Consider the following 18,896-nt stretch of genomic DNA (forward strand, 5'->3'; position numbering starts at 1 on the left):
ATGTGTGACATATTTTCAGATAAACATATTATGTTTAGAAAGTTTATGCCTTGCCTCGATTCTCTTCAATCTAACCTCAAGTTTCTATATATGCATCCGAATCTCTTTGGACAACTCAAAGTTACTTACAATGCAAGTAAGGATCATCGTACAACATATATGCATGACATGTGGCTTCTCACACAAGTAAAGAATTAAGAAAAAGAAAAACATCACGACGACATGTGACCGTTGTTCATGCTCTTAAACCGAACACTCATTCATGATTCACCACACTTCCAATCCTTGTACGTACACTAACTCACAACACAAACATACACTTCCAAACACCAACATGAATATCCGGTTACGAAACCGTCAAATGAACCTTGAACCTGTCCCGGGCGGACCGGGCCCCATTCCGGGTGCGGTGCCCACTCTTCGGCAAGACGATTACGAGCTAAAACACACGAACCCACACCTAGGAGGCGAGAGGTTAACGAGCACGTATGATCTTGTTGAACAAACGTATCATCTTTACGTTCGGGTTGTGAAGGCTAAGGAGCTTCCTCTAGGCGTTGATCCGTATGTTGAAGTTAAACTCGGGAATTACCGAGGCCGAACGCGCCATTTCGAGAAGAAAACGAGCCCAGAGTGGAACCAAGTGTTCGCGTTTTCGAAGGATCGGATTCAGTCGTCGACGTTGGAAGTTTATTTGAAAGATAAAGAAATGTTTGGGCGAGACGACTATATCGGGAGAGTAGTTTTTGATTTAAACGAGATCCCGACACGTGTGCCGCCAGACAGTCCACTGGCGGCACAGTGGTATCGGGTGGAGGACCGGAGGGGACATAGTGAGATAATGCTTGCGGTTTGGATGGGAACGCAAGCTGACGAGGCGTTCCCCGAGGCATGGCATTGGATGCATCGTTTGCGCACGGGGAAGGCGTGTTTAACGTTCGGTCAAAAGTTTATGTATCGCCAAAGCTTTGGTATCTTCGGGTGAATGTTTTAGAAGCTCAAGATGTGATCCCGAATGAAAAAACGCGTGTTCCCGAAGTTTCGGTGAAGGTGGAAGTCGGGAACCAAATGTTGCGAACGAAGATAAGCTCCGCGAGGACGATGAACCCCGTATGGCATGAAGATTTCATGTTTGTGGTTGCCGAGCCATTCGAGGAGCACTTGGTTCTAACCATTGAGGACCGGGTTCACTCCTCAAGGGATGAGGTTCTCGGGGTGTTGAACCTTCCATTGACCGTGTTCGAGAAGCGGCTTGACCATCGACCGGTTCATTCCAGGTGATTCAATCTCGAAAGGTATGGAGTGGGACAGGTTGGTGAGATGAAGTTTTCGAGCAGAATACACATTCGGGTTTGTTTAGAAGGGGGGTATCATGTTTTAGACGAGTCGACTTTGTATATAAGCGATCAAAGGCCGACCGCTAAACAACTATGGAAGCAACCGTGCGGGATTCTTGAAGTCGGGATTTTGGGCGCTCACGGTTTGCTTCCTATGAAAATGAAAGATGGGCGGGGGACGACCGATGCTTATTGCGTGGCGAAGTATGGACAAAAGTGGGTCCGTACACGGACGATTCTCGACACACTTAGCCCGAGATGGAACGAACAATACACTTGGGAAGTGTATGATCCGTGTACGGTCATCACTCTCGGCGTGTTCGATAATTGTCATTTGGGAGCCGAAAAACCAGGTACGCGCAGAGGTGGCAAAATGGGCGGACCTGTTCTTTTAAATGTTTTTTTTTAATCTATTTTACGCAGATAAAATATGATTCAAAGACCTGTTTAAAGATTTGTTAAAACTGTGTTTTGTATCCGACAGGTACAGAACGAGATTCTAGAATCGGGAAGGTGAGGATCCGGTTATCTACCCTAGAAACTCATCGTATATACACTCACGCGTACCCGCTACTCGTGCTCCATCCGTCCGGGGTGAAGAAGAGGGGTGAGCTCCAACTTGCGGTTCGGTTCACCACGCTATCACTAGCCAACATGGTGTACCTCTATGGTCACCCTCTATTGCCCAAGATGCATTATCTAAACCCGCTAACAGTTAACCAAGTCGACACTTTAAGGTACCAAGCCATGAACATAGTGGCGGTCCGGCTAGGTCGAGCAGAACCGCCTCTAAGAAAAGAGGTGGTTGAGTACATGTTGGATGTTGATTCTCATATGTGGAGCATGAGAAGAAGCAAAGCCAACTTTTTCAGGATCATGTCGTTGCTTTCGGGTTTGTTTTCGGTTAGCAAGTGGTTCAACAATGTTAAAGAATGGAAGAACCCGGTCACAACGGTTCTTCTTCATATCTTGTTTTTGATATTATTATGGTATCCCGAGCTCATACTTCCGACCCATGTCTCTACATGTTCTTAATCGGGCTCTGGAACTATAGGTTCCGAGCCAGACACCCGCCTCATATGGACCCAAAACTCTCATGGGCCGAAGCGGTGCACCCTGATGAGCTAGACGAAGAGTTTGACACTTTCCCGACATCAAGAGCACCGGACGTAGTCCGTATGAGGTATGACCGGATTCGAAGCATAGCCGGGAGGATACAGACCGTGGTGGGAGACTTGGCTACACAAGGTGAGCAGTTAGGTTCGTTGCTCAGCTGGCGAGACCCTCGGGCCACTAGTCTGTTTGTTGCTTTTAGCCTTTGCTCCGCGGTGGTTCTTTATGTGACTCCTTTTCGGGTGGTTGCATTGGTTAGCGGGCTGTACATGTTGCGACACCCTCGGTTCAGAAGCAAGTTGCCTTTCGGTCCCAAGTAACTTCTTTAAGAGGTTACCGGCGAAAGCAGACAGCTTGCTCTAACTTGCTTCAAATCATCAAGCAAAAGCAAGAAACAGTTGATTTTCTGATATTTCAGTTTTAATTTCCATGTAATGTTTGAATAAATATATAAAATCAGTGTTTTTCTTTAGTTCAGACATCACATGACTAATCCACACAAAATCAAAAACTGGAAATTAACAAACAAATCTTATAACAATTAATATAAATAAAGCATTAACCAGAGTATTTGTAAACTGCAGAAACCGACAACCAGAATCAAGTCGGCTGATTCAACTTGTTTTGGATTCATGCTAGTCAGTTTCATAGTTCGGTTTACGATGATTTAATGGTTCAGTCGACACTTTAAAACCTGCTAAACCGATTAAACCAGTTGATTTAACTTGCCGTTTCTCAAAACCTGAGTTAGCAATAAGCCTAAATTTTGTATCAAAACTAGTTGAACCAGACCGTGAACAAACATAAACTGGTCGCATAACACAATAGACAGAATACAATAATTTAGCAACCAACGCAAAGATTCCAAAATTCAGTAGCGATCGACAATTAAGAAAAAAGAGTATTTCAGTGTTGATCACCATAAAAAAACCGACACAATGCAGCCTCTAAACTAGAGTGCGCATAAACATAATCAAAAGTTGGTTCTAAAAGACAAGCTCATGGGGTTTCATGCCTGCTTTGAGTGAAAATCGTGCACCCAAATAGCTTTTGAGATCAGGAACGGCTTCAATGGATTTTATCAATGCTGCATCAACCGATTTCTGGTCATCCTTTTTGTCCTGTGGAAGCACGTTCTTTTCCTATGCAGCATCGACATAAAAAATTAGCATGAGTATGATCAATATTTAACATGTTATTTATACAAAATAAAATAAATTATAAAAACAACCTCTTTCTCTGCTTCAAAAAACTCGCCCTCTCCTTTAGTCTTCTTCTTTTCAACTTTCTTTCCAAAATATTTGTCATCAAATTTCTCAACATTTACTCCTGAGATGACAACTTTGGTTGATGTGGCAATCACGTATGATTGGTTCACCCTCCTCAGAGGAACACCGTTGATCTTAAAAGGACCTACGAAATCAAGAACCACCTTTATAAGACGAACAAAACCAATATTGGCATTGGTATAGACAAAATCACCACTTGAATACATCAATGAACTTAAACAATGTTACAATATTAAAATAAAAACTTAAAAAAGTTTGTATAGTACCATACTAAATTCAAAATATGTTTTTTGACGGTCAACCATGCTACATGCCCACTTCAATACTAATATTATCTCCTGATTTTTACACATAATATATGTATTGATATTTGAAACTGTAACTCATATTGAAGCACTGTCCCAATATTATCTTTACACTTCAAAAACTCATCAAATTTTGATGGTAAGTTGTCTTCAACAAAAGTGTTTACTTCAAAAGAATAAGGAGACATAAAACAGCATGAACAGTAACAATAAAATCTCATAACCTAATATAGTTGTCAATAGCGAATAGCGGACAATAGCGACAGCCTACCTATACGCTACATAGCGATAGCGATGAAATAGCGAGCACTATTTCGTGTTTAGCGGTAGACTAAAAGAAAATTTTAGCATTATTTTACATGTATGTTTTATCAATATTTCAGTAATATATGAAAGAAAATACGTTTTATTTTCAATTCTGCAACAAAAAACCCTAAAAAAGCTCTCTTTTTAGTAGCAACCTGGAAAACAAATGCGTTCTTTCTCTATCTTGAAACAAAAAACCCTAAAAAAGCTCCATTTTCAATCTCTGTAGATATTTATCCCCAGAAAAAAATAAAAAAAAATAAAAATAAGTAGCGCTATTTCCTGCTATTAGGTCACTAAATCAATTTAGCGGGAAAGTGGTGATACGCCAAAGCTAAACGCCATATCGGGCACTATGAGCGCTATTGACAACTATGTAACCTAATAATTTGAACAGCCTAAAAAAGAACTTTACCAGTAACCAGAAGCAATCCAGATGCAAGTTGCTTCAAGAAGACAACCCTTTTCCCCTTAAACCTCCCAGCCAAAATAATCAGCACGGTTCCAGGAGTAATGCTAGCTCTGAAAACATACATACAACACAAACCAAGTAAACACACACACAACATATACATTATAACCGGTACGTCAGTTTATTGATTTTCTAGAAAACCGATAGTAGTGGGTCCGTAATGGTTAACAAGGTTTCCATACTGTCAAATCCAAACCAAACCGATTATATGCATTTCACTATTTCTTTTAATAGTATAGATTATATGTATTCATTATTTCATTTAATGCTATGTGACATACTAAAAATATACAAATGTGTAATAACAATTAATTCCATGATCAAAAAAATTCTAACCCAAACTTTTAGCCCAAGTCTAGGGGTGTAAATGAGCCAAGCCCGAGTTCGCCAGACTTTTCTTTGAGTTACTAGGGGCTTGACCTCAGCTCTTTAGTTGTTTTTTAAAGCTCGAGCTCGGCCTCGCTAACTCTTTAGTAATTAATTTAAATATGGTTTTAATTGTTTTTAGATATTTTAAGAAAAACTTTAAACGGGCCTAAGCTGGCTTAAGCATGTGTAGTACCTTAAACGAGCCAGATCTCAGCACGAGCTCGATTGGGTAAAGGAAAACTAATACATATAAGTTATAAATAGGCACAACTAAAAAACACACAAGGCTCGAGCTCAGGCTCAATAACTAAACAAGCCTCATTTGCCCGAGCTCGAAAAGGCTCCACTCGTTTCGAGCTTTTTATTGATCCGAGCTTGAGTAGCTTGTGAGTGGCTCGGCTAATTTGCACCCCTAGGCCCAACTAATGCCCAATTATATTGTTTAAGCTATTTTTAGCAAGGCTCAAATTCATAGCTAACCGGCCCACTATAACCTTCAAAAATAATTAACCGGGTTACCCATTAACCGACCACTCGATTACAAATTTAGGCCAAACCCAACCCAAACCAACCCATGTACACCTCTACACTAATACCACTCATCCATACTAAAACCAATCCAAACAAAACCTGAGCTTGGTGGGCCGGGGCTTTTCCGCTTATTAACAAGCGGTTTTCTTGACATCATCAGCTGGATAAAACTTGGGTGGCTTCTCAGCTGGAGCAGCAGCCACAACTTGCTTATCATGCTTAGGAAAAAGCACCACCATTTTGGCCTTAATGGCCCATAAACCCCTTTTGTGGTACATTTTAGACCTTGAGTACTTGCCCACACCTCTGATTAAATCTGGGTTTCTGCATACATGTGGCTCCTTTGTTGTTGGTGCCATTGAATGTTACCTGTCAGTAGTATTAAATCAGAAGGTTATTACCTGTTTAGTAAGAAGTTAAAAAACAAAGAGAAAGATTGAGATTTGAATTGTTTTGTGTAGATTTTTTGAGGTAAGATGATGGGATGTGGATTGTGGAGGTGGGTTTGAGTGATTAAGGGATGAAGTGAAGGATAATTGTGTTTACCTGTGTGGCTGGTGAAGAACAGGGGTCTTGTAGGCGGGTGAATGGAGGCGGAAACCCTAATAGCAAAGTTTATATATCACGGGCAAATTTGTAATAAAGACCTTTCTTTCTTTAACGTTTTCCAAGTGTGCCCCCCTTTTATCAAAAGCCCAATAGAATCATTGTTTTTTAGTTGTTTGCTAGTTTTTTTACCAGTGTACTGTACGATACGGATGGAATTATATAAATCGTGTAACAAACACATATTATTTTATAGGATTTTATAATTTGTGATATATGTTTTGGTTAGGACAACATGATATATATTTCTTAATAACAGTACGAAAATAAATGATTGCTAAACATAACTTTCAACCAAAATAACATTCGATTTACAATATAACTTTCAACCAAAATAAGATTGGGTTTTGCGATTCAAAAAGGGGTGGTAGCGGCGCAGCTTGTTGCCCGTTTGCCTTCTATTTCGATGTAATCCAATAAACAATCAATATATATAATATACCTACTATTTTACAATTATTATAAAGATAATTAAATATAAATGATTGGGTTTTGCAATTCAAAAAGGGGTAGCGACGCAGCTTGTTGCCCGCTTGCCTTCTGTTTCAATGTAATGTATAATCTACTTCTAATTATACTTAATATAAAAGAAAACTTTAACTAAAAAATTCAAAACTATATCATCAAAGCTAACAAATGACAAGCCAAATAGATGACCTTTTAAATTTATACGAATTTGAAAGATCAGTTTCAAACTGAAACATAGTTTGTTTGGGCAGTCAACATACTTTGTAGGTGGGCAAATTTGCTCCAATTAAAGCCTTCCTAACAATCAACGACCTGTTCATCGCAAGATAAACATCATGCTTAGGAATGCAAGGGCTTCCTTATATAAGCTTGAATTCGGTTACCCTGTTACATAATTAATGTTACCAAAAAATCGTTGTGAGTAATATATTAAAAATAATAATTAGAATGTGTAAGTGCTAATACATGTAAAATTGGATTATTTAAATTAGTTAAAAAATATGTAAAAATATCATTTCGTCTTGCAAAATCATCTCAATTGACCATAGTCTTCCCCCGATTTTGCTAGTGTCCTTGAGACGCCATATAACTTCAATATACGAACCTTGAGGATACCTTCATTGTTAAGAATATCTAACTTGTTCAACATTATAATGTTTGTTGGCTCCATTTGCTGTTTGTAAATCTACTATACTATTAAAATAATAACTCTTTCCATAAATAACATGCATTCTCATAATTGCTTTCTAATAAAATAATTCAAAATTAAATTAAATTACATTTAAATTAATTACATCAACATATTCTAATCTACTATACTATTAACATGTGTTCCTTAATGAGTTCAGGTTTTCTTTTCAAAGTTTCATGGTAGTTATTTTAATATTTTGATTTCATTTCGATTTTTGGTTTTTGTTTTGTTTTAGTTTCATTTGATTTGATTTTTTTAGTTTCGTTTTAGATGGGTTTAACTTTATTCAGTTTTTTGTTTTGGTTTTTACAGTTTTTGTTTTTGTTATTGGTTCCATTTCAGATTTATCGATTTTAGTTTTAAGTTTCATTTCGTTTTTTTTAGTTTTATTGGTATTTGATTTTATTTAGGTTTTCGGTTTGGTTTTGTTTTATTTTTTTTTCAATTTGTATTTAGTTTGTTTGGTGTTTGGTTTTAGTGTCTACTGAAAAATGATAGAATATGAAGGGTTCATATGAGTTTTAACTTTCAAGTGGGTTTAAGTCATGAAGGCTTTATACATATATTTTTTGATCTTCCCAACCAACATTAATCAATTCGCATTTGGTAGAAAGTATTTCAAAAACTAAGAACGTTGTATGTGTAACCCTTCATTTTTCTTCTTAAATTCAAGTATGTTATTTCAATTATTTTCATTTATGAAAATGGGTAATTTTAGAAATGTTTGATTTGCTTTGGCTCGGGTCAAACATGCCAATTTAAAAGGGTATCATTTTAGTTCTAGTCAACGAGTCAATATAAAAAGGTATCGATTTCATTCGGGTTTTAACGGGCCTTCCTAAAATCGTATCGATTTGGTTCGGGTTATACCGAGTCAATTTTGGAAGATATCGATTTGGTTCGAGTTAAAATGGGTCATTCTCAAAATGTATCCATTTGATTCTAGTCAAAACATGTCATTTTAAAAAGGTTTCGATTTGGTTCTTGTTATTAAATGCGCTTTGGGCGTGCTTTAGTTTATTAGAGTGCAATACTTTTCACATGAAATGTAAAAACATTTTTTGTAATCAGTTAGTCACTATGTTTGTTAGATTAGTGTATGAATGTTTATGTCATCAGCTGTGTTCCCGGTCAATGAAGAAAAGAAGTCTGAATCATTCTTGGATGTTTATCGAGAATCTTTTTATGATGCTTATTTTCTAATTTGCTTACTTTCCATACTAATGCTAGTGAAGGTTGCTTGTTTTATATTAATAATATTTTTTAAAGTTTATGAAGTTTATGTTTTAAAGTTTTAAATTTCTTCGCAAACATTCTGCTATATAAAGTCATTTTTGTAACTTTATGTATTTCAGTAATTTGTTTGCGTATGAATATGAATTGCATTTAAAAATCATGTTGCTGTCTCAAAAAATAAATTAAAAAGTAACTTATCGTTTGAAATTATATATGCGTTTACTTGACGATTTCTATATTTTCACCCATGTTGTGCACGGGTCAATAACCTAGTAAACAACAATACATTGTTATAATGCATGAACAAAACAAAATATAAATGAAGTAAACAAGTATAACGAAGAAAATCTACCTTACAAACTACAAATATGATATTGCAAAAGGTGGTGTGACGGTGTGAAAATTTATATGTCGATGACACACTATACATAGACAGGTAATAGGAGTAATGTTTTTGGATTGTTAAACAAAAAAGAATCTATTATAAAACAGTTATAAGTTATAGAATTATAACATTTTGGTTAGTTTAATATAAAAGGTATTGATTTCTAAATCATAAGTCAAAGGAATTAATTTTGAATTTTAAAAGAGCTTGAAATATGGAGCAAAATTATTAAATATCTCAAGAGTATTGTTTAAAAATTTTATTTAAAAATCTTATATCTCAAGAGTATTATTTACAAATTAAATTTGTTAATTGTTAAAACTAATTTGTTTCGTAGTTTAATACTATTCATGAATTGTATTCATATTATGCATGTCGCCATGTCGTACAATGTGTAAAAGCTTCATACGTATCCTCTCGCTTCTTCTATATGTTCCGTCACACATGTGCTCATCTATCTCTCAACAAACAAAAGAGGGAAGATAATGATGTAGCTAAACAGTGACATCGATTGTAATCGAATGAGACCATCAGGGCATGGGTGGCTGAGGACACGATGGATGATCAAACCTTTGAATCAATCTCGCTATGCACAAAATTTATTAGTCAATCACAAGAGGGGGGGGGGGGGCATCGTTGGAACAAAAGCACATTATACATGCCTCAACCACTAAAGGACAGTCATTATTTATCTGATCACTAAATACTTAAATCTTTTTGGTAACATCGTTGGATTACGTTCCTCATAATAAGTGGGATAGGTTATGACTATGATGTGTTGAGAAATGTAAATTACGAATGATGTAAAAGGATAAATAATGAAAGAAGGACACAACCAGTTTCACCGATACAAGTTAACTAGCATGGATTAAATACTCCAAAACATTTATGTACGTTAAATAAGGGAGGGAGAAGTATCCTTAATGGGAGCTCCCTTCCATTTAATTCTAGACAGAATTACAAATTTTGTCCTTTAAAAAAAGCCAAAAAACCGGTTCGTGTCCTTTTCTAAGTTTCCTTGCAGGCGGATGTCCTTTAAACTTTTTTTTTCTACACGTTATGTCCTTTACGCTAACTGGGTTAGAAAAACTCAGTTAAATGCCCCTCACGTGAGACGCATGTGAGGGCATTTTTGTCTTTTTGCCTACCCTTCTTCTTCTTCTTCTTCAGATATGAACACCTCTAAATAAACCCAGATTCCGGTCAACTCGCCAAGGGATCACCACCGCCACCATAGCTCCGCCACCAGCCACCGCCGGAGAACCCATAAACCCAGATTCCGGTCAAACTCGCCGGAGAAGACACAAACCCATCTCCGGAGAAGACACAAACCCAGATTCCACTCTTTATCCCCATCTCTTTCTCTCATCTCTCTTTCTCTCATCCCCATCTCTTCCAGATCCAACATCAGGGCAGCCACAAAACCACAAAACCTAATTAACCTACAACAACAATTCAACATAATCGAAGCAGCCAACTTTGCACACCATACCACCAAACAACCATAATAACACCATCGCACTTAATATCTAAAATTAGTGTTCTAAATAGCTTATTAGGTATGAAATTAGGGTTTCCGACGGACAACAACCACATCGCCGTTAAGATCTAAAATAAGGGTTTCCGGCGGAACACTAATCGAGGTCTTGGTACACTTACCGTCCCTTTATTCATTTGGTCACTAGTCCGATTGGACTTCTAATCATCGTCTAATGCTTCAATCACCACCAATCGCTACAAAGGGAGCTTCTTTTGGTCGCCGGGAAACGAGAAGGCTTGTACCCTCTACTGTCGTCGCAAACAAGCAACCTCGTGATGCCCAAACCATGTTAGTATACACCGGTTTTGTGGCTGCCCTGATGGTGGTGGTGTTAGTAACGGTGGCAGGTGGAGGTCATGGTGGCTAGGAGAGAGAGAGATGAGAGAAAGAGATGGGGATAAAGAGTGGAGGTCATGGGAATACCGTAATTGTTACCCGGATCTGTGTGTTAATAGATACAGAAGAAGAAGAAGAAGAAGAGGGTAGGCAAAAAGACAAAAATGCCCTCACATGCGTCTCACGTGAGGGCATTTAACTGAGTTTTTCTAACCCAGTTAGCGTAAAGGACATAACGTGTAGAAAAAAAAAGTTTAAAGGACACCGCCTGCAAGGAAAGGACACGAACCGTAATTTGGCTTTTTTTAAAGGACAAAATTTGTAATTGGGTCTTAATTCTAAAAAGACAAATAAGAAAATTTAGGCTTAAAAGAGCATTTATTAGGTGGTTGGGATTTTTTTCGCAATACCACATTCTTTCCAATGAATTGTATAGCTCTAGTATCTGGAATGGGTTTCAAGTTGGCTAGGAGAATACTTGCCTATGGTCCAGCAGTCCGAATCGGATGGGGATTATATGCGTGAGCTTGCTAGCGACCATATATAACATCTAGGATTTTTCGAACCCGTATTCGTTTAACCCGACCCGGAAACGTAATTTGGATATTCCGAACTATTTAAAACTTATATTTACTGGTATTTAACTTATTTTATAATTTCATAACTTTCAATTATGCCGAATAACCATTAAAAACCTTTAAAATCGCTTTAAAACGGCTAAAAATCGCATTTTCGGGAACTACAGGGACTAGTTTTGCCAATTTTTTCCTATTTTCGATTAAATTAACGAAAATTAAACTCCAAGAAATGTTATAGCTGGTCCAATTTCGTTTTCTTGGTGTCCAAGCCAAATTTTGTTAGTTATTGTACTAGATTTTCTCATTAAATAGCTTATTTTGTTTCATAATTTGTTTTTAGCATCCAAATCGCTTATTTTTGGCATAAATCGAGTAAATTAATGTTCAAGAAAAGGATTATAACCAAAATACAAGTCCATACTCTTATATTACTGATCAAGAACGAATTTTCAATGATATTATATCGGTTTTCTCATTAAAACCGTATTTTGTTACTTAAACAAGCAAATCTTCCAAATATGGTTTGTTTTTTGTAATCTCTATATAAACACATCATAATTCTCCTACCAAAAACTTCCTCATACCCTAATATACTAACCATAGCCATCACCTACCTCTGTTCATCATCATTCTTCTCGGTTTTTGCTTATTCGTTGAAGATACAAGCTTGTTCGTTTGACTTTTCATGCGTATGGACCTTTGACTCATCGTATCTCTTGATTCTTTCACTTTCCGGGTAAGTTGTAAACTATAAAATCATTCATATACATTCCCTAATCAATAAACTTCAATCAATTTCGGGGATTGAAGGGTGTTGACTGGTCAATTCGTCTAAAACTCATTAAAGAGCAAAATAGTCAACAAGTTTGACTATCCATTTTCTCGTACTTTTGGTCGGATTCAACGTTCGGTCCAGAAGACTTTTATTCTCGTAACGAAATTTTAAAGCTACTGACCAAAACCCGACTTCCGACTCGCTGTTTGGATTCTGGTCAGTACCAACTTGCTTAAATCTTAAAACAAACATAACTTGAATTCTAAACGTCCGTTTGGATTGATTCCAGCGGAAACGAGTTCGTTTTTACTTGTATTATCGTATCTAAAAATTACAGATTCTGATTTGTTCACATCGTTTGACGTGTAGTGGACGACTCGCTTATTCGTTAGCTCGCTTATTTGTATTTATATTCGTATGACGTTAATCTAAGGTGAGTTTATCATTCCCCTATTTTAAAACTTTTCTAAATGTTTTGGGGACATATGCGTACCTATCCGTATTTCATACTATATATATATATTCAAACAAATGCATACGTGTAGTTGTGAGTGACTTGATCAAACATGCATGCTACTTGCTTACTTGTATTACCATTCAATCAATCGTATATTGGGATTACTATTCAATAAATCGCATAGCGGGTGTTCCTGCTGGTGACCAATGCCCGATTCGCTTGGCAATGGTCTATATACTTGTTTATGGTTTGATTATATTTACCGCACTTATCACGTTATGCTTATTTATATTGTTGTGTCAAAACTGGTGATATTCTCACTCAACTTTATGTTGATAAAAATCCATTTTTCTACGCATATGCAGGTTGCTTGTAGTGAAGATTGAAGTTTGGACATGTAGACAAGACCTTAGGATATAATCAAGTTAATCTTTATTTGAGCTTATATTTATATATTTGAATTGTTTGTTGTATTTGGATATTGCGTGTATAATTGAAATAAAATAATTAATTAGATACTGTCACTTTTATATTATGATAGCATCTTCGAGTTGTGAGCAATCAGATCAGGCCCCGGCATTTCCGCCTTAGGTTGGGGTGTGACACCATATGGTTGCCAGAATGCAACATGTTATTCCTTTCTTTTCCCATCTTCCAACTATGTTGAGGTTGTTCATCAATGTTTTCTATATCGATAACTAATTATAAAATTGTAATATGTAAAACAATTCAATCCAAGAGCAATCCTTTTTTCCCCATCTCCCTTACCTGGAAACCTTTGGCTGCTAGAGGTCATGCTATTAAATTAGATGACTCTAGTATGCGGAAATCTCAAATCTTGTCACATTTAACTAATCATTGTTAATTATAAATTAATCTAGGGCATCCCATTACCGATTCTACTACAACTTGTTTTCGTTCGTGTTCATCTACTCATCGAGGTGAGCTCATAGCCCCCATTTTACTATTGTAATCTTTGGGGTTTAAACATGTAACTATTTGAAATTTGTGATTCTTGGAAATCTTTGATGCTTGTATAAATTGCTTGTGTTTACATAATTTCTAAACATAATCATTAACTTATAAAGCCCATGGTATTAAGATGAGAGATCTATTAGCCCAACTTGCCCACATACAGCCTTGGGTAAAGACCGATGTATTCTAAACCAAGGATCGTTTGTTAATCCTGAATCAATTAAGTTTAATCTCCTACGTGCCGGGATTAAATGCTTGCTAAATCGTGTCAAGGATTGGTTGTGGATCATAAATTTATACAATGTAACTAATAGCTTTGAGAATCATTAAATTTTTTTGGGCCGAAGGGGAAAAAATTTTGGGCTTAAGTAAAAGAGTTTCTTTGTTGGGCTTAAACAATTAAATTGTTAAATGAGCTTACTTGGTTATGATTTAGGTTGTGCAATTTTTTTAAAATGAAAATAGACTTAAATGTGTAACATCCTACGTTTATGAATAAATAATAAAAGACTGTTATTTAATTAATTGTGTGTTACTATTTAATTATGTTAAATAATAATAAGTTGAGTGTGGGCTTGAAAAATAGAAGATGGATTAAGGGATGGTGATGGGCCTTAAGGTCCATGGGCTTAGGGGTATTTAAACACCCTTAAACTTCCCTTAAACCCTAGACTCTCATTCCATCCTTGCCTCCTCACACTCAAAAACACACACAAACACTCTCCTTCCAACCCGGATCCAGATCTGAGCGAGAAAGAGGGTGGTTTGCAGCCGGTTTCCATAGACAAACAAAATAATAGCCAGATCCGAGTGCTGAATCAGATCCGAGTCTAGATCTGCATCTAGGCTCAAACCCGAATTGGAAAAAATGGTATGTTTTTAGTTAAAAGGTTAAGTATTTGAGGTCAGGTTGTAACACCCCGACCAAAGGCGGATTATACATCGGGGCGCCACATATTGTTTCATTACTCGTGACACTATTGGGTGTCAATATTTAATAAATACATTCATTCGCGCACGCGCAAAGTAAACATAAGATAACATAAATCATCATAAATCAATATATTATAAATCATAATATTCGAACAGCAATAACTTGTCTTGATACATTTTAATCTAGGTCAAAAATAAAGAAAACTTCCTACGTGTCCACAAGCTTCAAAACAGCTACTGCAAACCTGAACATGTGTTAAAATAAAACGTCAAACACTTGCGTGTTGGTGAGAAATCAAGTTTAATACAATACATAGATAACCATAAATCTGCGCGCAACATGTGTATGTCTGGGTTTCAACAAGGGTGTAATCAGATCGGGACCAACTCTAAGAGACAAGACTGCCAGTGCTCACAATTGAGCTCACAAACAAGACTAACTGTGCAAGTGTAACAAAAGAGAAAATCATAAACGATAGTTCTCCCGTGTTCATCTAATGGTACCATGAAAACTGCGGAATAGACCGACAAGACGGTTAATGATCCACACATACAAATAACAGCCAAGTCTACGTCCTCAACACATGGGATACTGCGCGACTAAAGTTCATAAACAAGTTTAAGACTCTAAGTTTGTATGAACACATGAACATCCCAAAACATTAAAAGCAAAAAGGGATTAGGTACGAGATTACTCACTTGATAAAGATGCGATGATAGATAAAGCAAGAACCAAACAAGCAAGTTAACCTATAAGTAAAGATTATTGTTTTAACGATCGGTTTTAAGTCTTGATTATAAGTTAGCATAATTAATAAGTAAATTATTATATATATATTACCGGAAAAGCAGGGCAGAACAGGGAGGAAGACGGAGGCAAGAGAGGAGGGAGGCGGCTGAAGAACAACGGCAGAGAGCAAAAAGGGAGGAAGAGAATAAGTGTAGTGTGTGAAGTGTTAAGAAAATAGTACTATATATAGGCAAACCCTAGGGGACACAAACCCTAGAAAAGATCTCCAAAAGTAAAAGAAAAGATATCAACAGTAAAAAGTTCTGAAAAGTAAAGATATCAAAAGATATGGTAGCAGGGAAAAAGGGAAAAAGGCTGACAGGATTCAGAAAAAGGCATGGGGGAGGACAGATAAAGTTACTGGTCAAGCATGGCAAAAGCAGATCTCAAAAGATTATGTCAGTCACTTTATCTGCCAACCAATGGGGTTGGTGCGCATGCTGCGCTGAAAGTAACTTTTCAGACATAAAGCAGATTAGGTCAACAGCTCAAAAGATAAGACAACTCAAAAGCAACGGCTAGATTAAACAGAAGAAAACTCAAAAGGATTCAGCGCGAGAAGGCTAAGGCGCAAAGGCGAGCGCGAAGGCAGACAGAACTAACCTTAACGTGTCGCGGAAAGAGCTACATTTCTAAGCGCGCCGCGGGAAGAATCACATTTCTTAGCGCGCCGCGGGAGGAACTAAAATTCCTAGCGCGTCGCGGGAAGAACTATAATTCTTCGCGCGTCGAGGGATGAACTACGATTCTTAGCGCGCTGCGAGAACTACAAATCCTTAGCGCGTCGCGGGAAGAACTTCCGTTCTTAACGCGCTGCGAGAAGAGTTCGTCTCGCGAATCGCTGTACAGGTGGTCTTCACGCAGGATTCCTTGTAAGGGGTCTGGCGCGTGAAGCTGCGCAGACAACCTTAGGCGGGAAGGAACAAGGACAAGCAAAGAGTTAGAAGAAAAAGAGGGAAACAAGGCTTAAGGGCGGGACGGCGACAAGAGGGAAAAGAAGGCGGAAAGAGAGAAGGAGAGGGACGGGACGGCGGAAAGAAAGAGAGAGAAAGAGGCGGGAAGGAAAATATATATATATTATTATTAAAAATAAAGTATAAGTATAAATAAATACTAAATCATAAAAGAAAGAGATCGGGTCAGAGAAACGGGTACCTGGGTCGGGTCAGATCGGGTCAGACGTCACAGTCTCCCCTACTTTAAGAAATTTCGTCCCGAAATTTATCTCGAAGTAGGTTGCGCAGAGAACAGGTGCGGGTACTTGATCTTCATTTGATCTTCCCTTTCCCATGTAAACTCGGCTCCGCGCTGGACTCCCAACGAACTTTCACGATAGGGATGCGACTGCGCTTGGTTTGCTTAACCTCGCGATCCATAATCCCAACAGGCTTCTCAACGAAATGCATAGTTTCATCAACTTGAACTTCATCAAGTGGAATGTGAAGGTTCTCGTCAGCTAAACACTTCTTGAGATTGGATACATGGAACGTTGGATGCACATTACTGAGCGCGGGCGGCAGGTCAAGTCTGTAGGCAACTTTTCCCACACGCGCGAGAATCTTGAATGGACCAACATATCGAGGAGCAAGCTTACCTTTCTTCCCAAAGCGGACAACACCTTTCCAGGGCGACACTTTGAGGAGAACAAGATCACCAACTTGAAATTCGAGAGGCTTCCGCCTACGATCTGCGTAACTCTTCTGTCGGCTTCTGGCAGTCAGCAGATGATCACGGATCTTGGCGATTTTATCGGTTGTCTCTTGAACAAGTTCGGGTCCTGTGATTTGAGTTTCACCCACTTCGCTCCAACAAATCGGGGAGCGGCACTTACGACCGTAAAGTGCTTCAAATGGGGCCATACCAATACTGGAATGATAGCTGTTATTATAAGAGAACTCGATCAAAGGCAGGTGCGAATCCCAATTACCTCCAAAATCAAGAACACAAGATCGGAGCATATCCTCAAGAGTCTGAATAGTTCGCTCAGACTGACCGTCAGTCTGAGGATGATATGCCGTACTCATGTCCAAGCGAGTTCCTAGCGCAGATTGGAGAGATTTCCAAAAGCGAGATATAAAACGGCCATCGCGATCGGATATGATGCTCAAAGGAGTACCATGGCGGCAGACAATTTCCTTGACATAAAGCTGCGCGAGATGCTCAACACGGTAGTTTTCACGAATGGGCAGGAAGTGAGCAGACTTAGTCAAACGATCCACTATTACCCAAATGCTATCATGTTTGCTTGCTGTCAAAGGTAACTTGGTAATAAAGTCCATCGCTACACATTCCCATTTCCACGTAGGAATTTCTGGTTGTTCGAGCAAACCAGATGGGCGTTGGTGTTCAGCTTTCACTTTAGAACAAGTCAGGCATTTAGCTACGAACACAGCAATATCCTTTTTCATACCGGGCCACCAATAAGTTATGCGCAAATCCTTGTACATCTTATCAGCGCCAGGATGAATAGAATACCGAGATTTGTGCGCTTCACTCAGGATATCAGCGCGAAGATTCTCATCAAAGGGAACCCAGATGCGATTAAGATAGCAGAGAATTCCACTCAGATTAGGGGACAAAGAGTGCTTCCGCGCCACACGCTAACTCGGCGCGAAGGTTACCATTACTGATGGATGCGCGCTGCGCGTCACGAATACGCGATTCAAGGTTGCTTTGAATCGGCGCGAAGTGAAGCTGCGTGCGCGGCAAAATACAGTTAAGCTGGCAGGGTTTTCGGCTGAGCGCATCGGCTACCACATTAGCCTTACCAGGATGATACCGGATCTCACAATCGTAATCGCTGATGAGTTCGTTCCATCGGCGTTGCCTCATGTTAAGTTCCTTTTGATCAAAGATATGCTGAAGGCTTTTATGGTCAGTGTAAAGGATACACTTAGTACCATAAAGGTAGTGTCTCCAGATCTTTAAGGCAAAAACAACTGCACCAAGTTCGAGATCGTGAGTTGTATAATTCTTTTCATGAACCTTGAGTTGCCTTGATGCGTAAGCGATAACCTTGCCTCGTTGCATAAGAACACAACCGAGACCTTGGTTGGATGCATCGCAATACACGACAAAATCATCATTACCCTCAGGTAGCGCAAGAACAGGAGCTTCACACAACAAACGCTTGAGCGATAGAAAGGCTTCTTCTTGCTTCGAGCCCCAAATATATGGTTTACCTTTGTGCGTTAGAGCTGTTAAAGGCAAAGCGATCTTCGAGAAGTTCGAAATGAAGCGCCGGTAATATCCAGCTAAGCCCAGAAAGGAACGGATCTCAGAAGGAGAGGATGGCGTAATCCAGTTCTTGATTGCTTCAATTTTGGATGGGTCGACATGAATACCCATCTTGTTTACAATATGACCAAGAAACTGTACTTCATCAGACCAGAATTCACACTTGG

At 38.4% G+C, this 18,896-nt stretch overlaps 1 protein-coding gene and 1 pseudogene across 1 annotated transcript; one reads left to right on the forward strand and one right to left on the reverse strand.

Annotated features, from left to right (window-relative positions):
• Positions 1-318: 318 nt before the first annotated feature.
• On the forward strand, positions 319-2,813 carry LOC143594437 (multiple C2 domain and transmembrane region protein 2-like; annotated as a pseudogene).
• Positions 2,814-3,388: 575 nt separating this feature from the next.
• On the reverse strand, positions 3,389-6,081 carry LOC143594430 (large ribosomal subunit protein eL6-like). Its single transcript, XM_077073750.1, has 4 exons — positions 5,894-6,081; positions 4,766-4,872; positions 3,682-3,863; positions 3,389-3,592 (listed from the first exon to the last, which is right to left on the reverse strand). The coding sequence occupies exons 1-4, from the start codon at positions 6,079-6,081 to the stop codon at positions 3,437-3,439; spliced, it is 633 nt and encodes a 210-aa protein (XP_076929865.1). The 3' UTR covers positions 3,389-3,436.
• Positions 6,082-18,896: the final 12,815 nt, after the last annotated feature.

This window comes from Bidens hawaiensis, unplaced genomic scaffold, assembly GCF_021521415.1.
Source record: "Bidens hawaiensis isolate Kalapana, Puna unplaced genomic scaffold, B.hawaiensis_p1.1 tig00043628_1, whole genome shotgun sequence".
NCBI classification, from domain to species: Eukaryota; Viridiplantae; Streptophyta; class Magnoliopsida; order Asterales; family Asteraceae; genus Bidens; species Bidens hawaiensis.

Bases quoted from the DNA above. Each gene is read 5' to 3' on its own strand.
- LOC143594430 (XM_077073750.1), bottom strand. From the start codon at position 6,081: ATGGCACCAACAACAAAGGAGCCACATGTATGCAGAAACCCAGATTTA. The intron at 4,873-5,893 runs GTTTTATCCAGC...GTATGTTTTCAG, and splicing joins CCAGCTGAGAAGCCACCCAA to AGCTAGCATTACTCCTGGAA. The intron at 3,593-3,681 runs GTTGTTTTTATA...GATGCTGCATAG, and splicing joins TTTTTGAAGCAGAGAAAGAG to GAAAAGAACGTGCTTCCACA.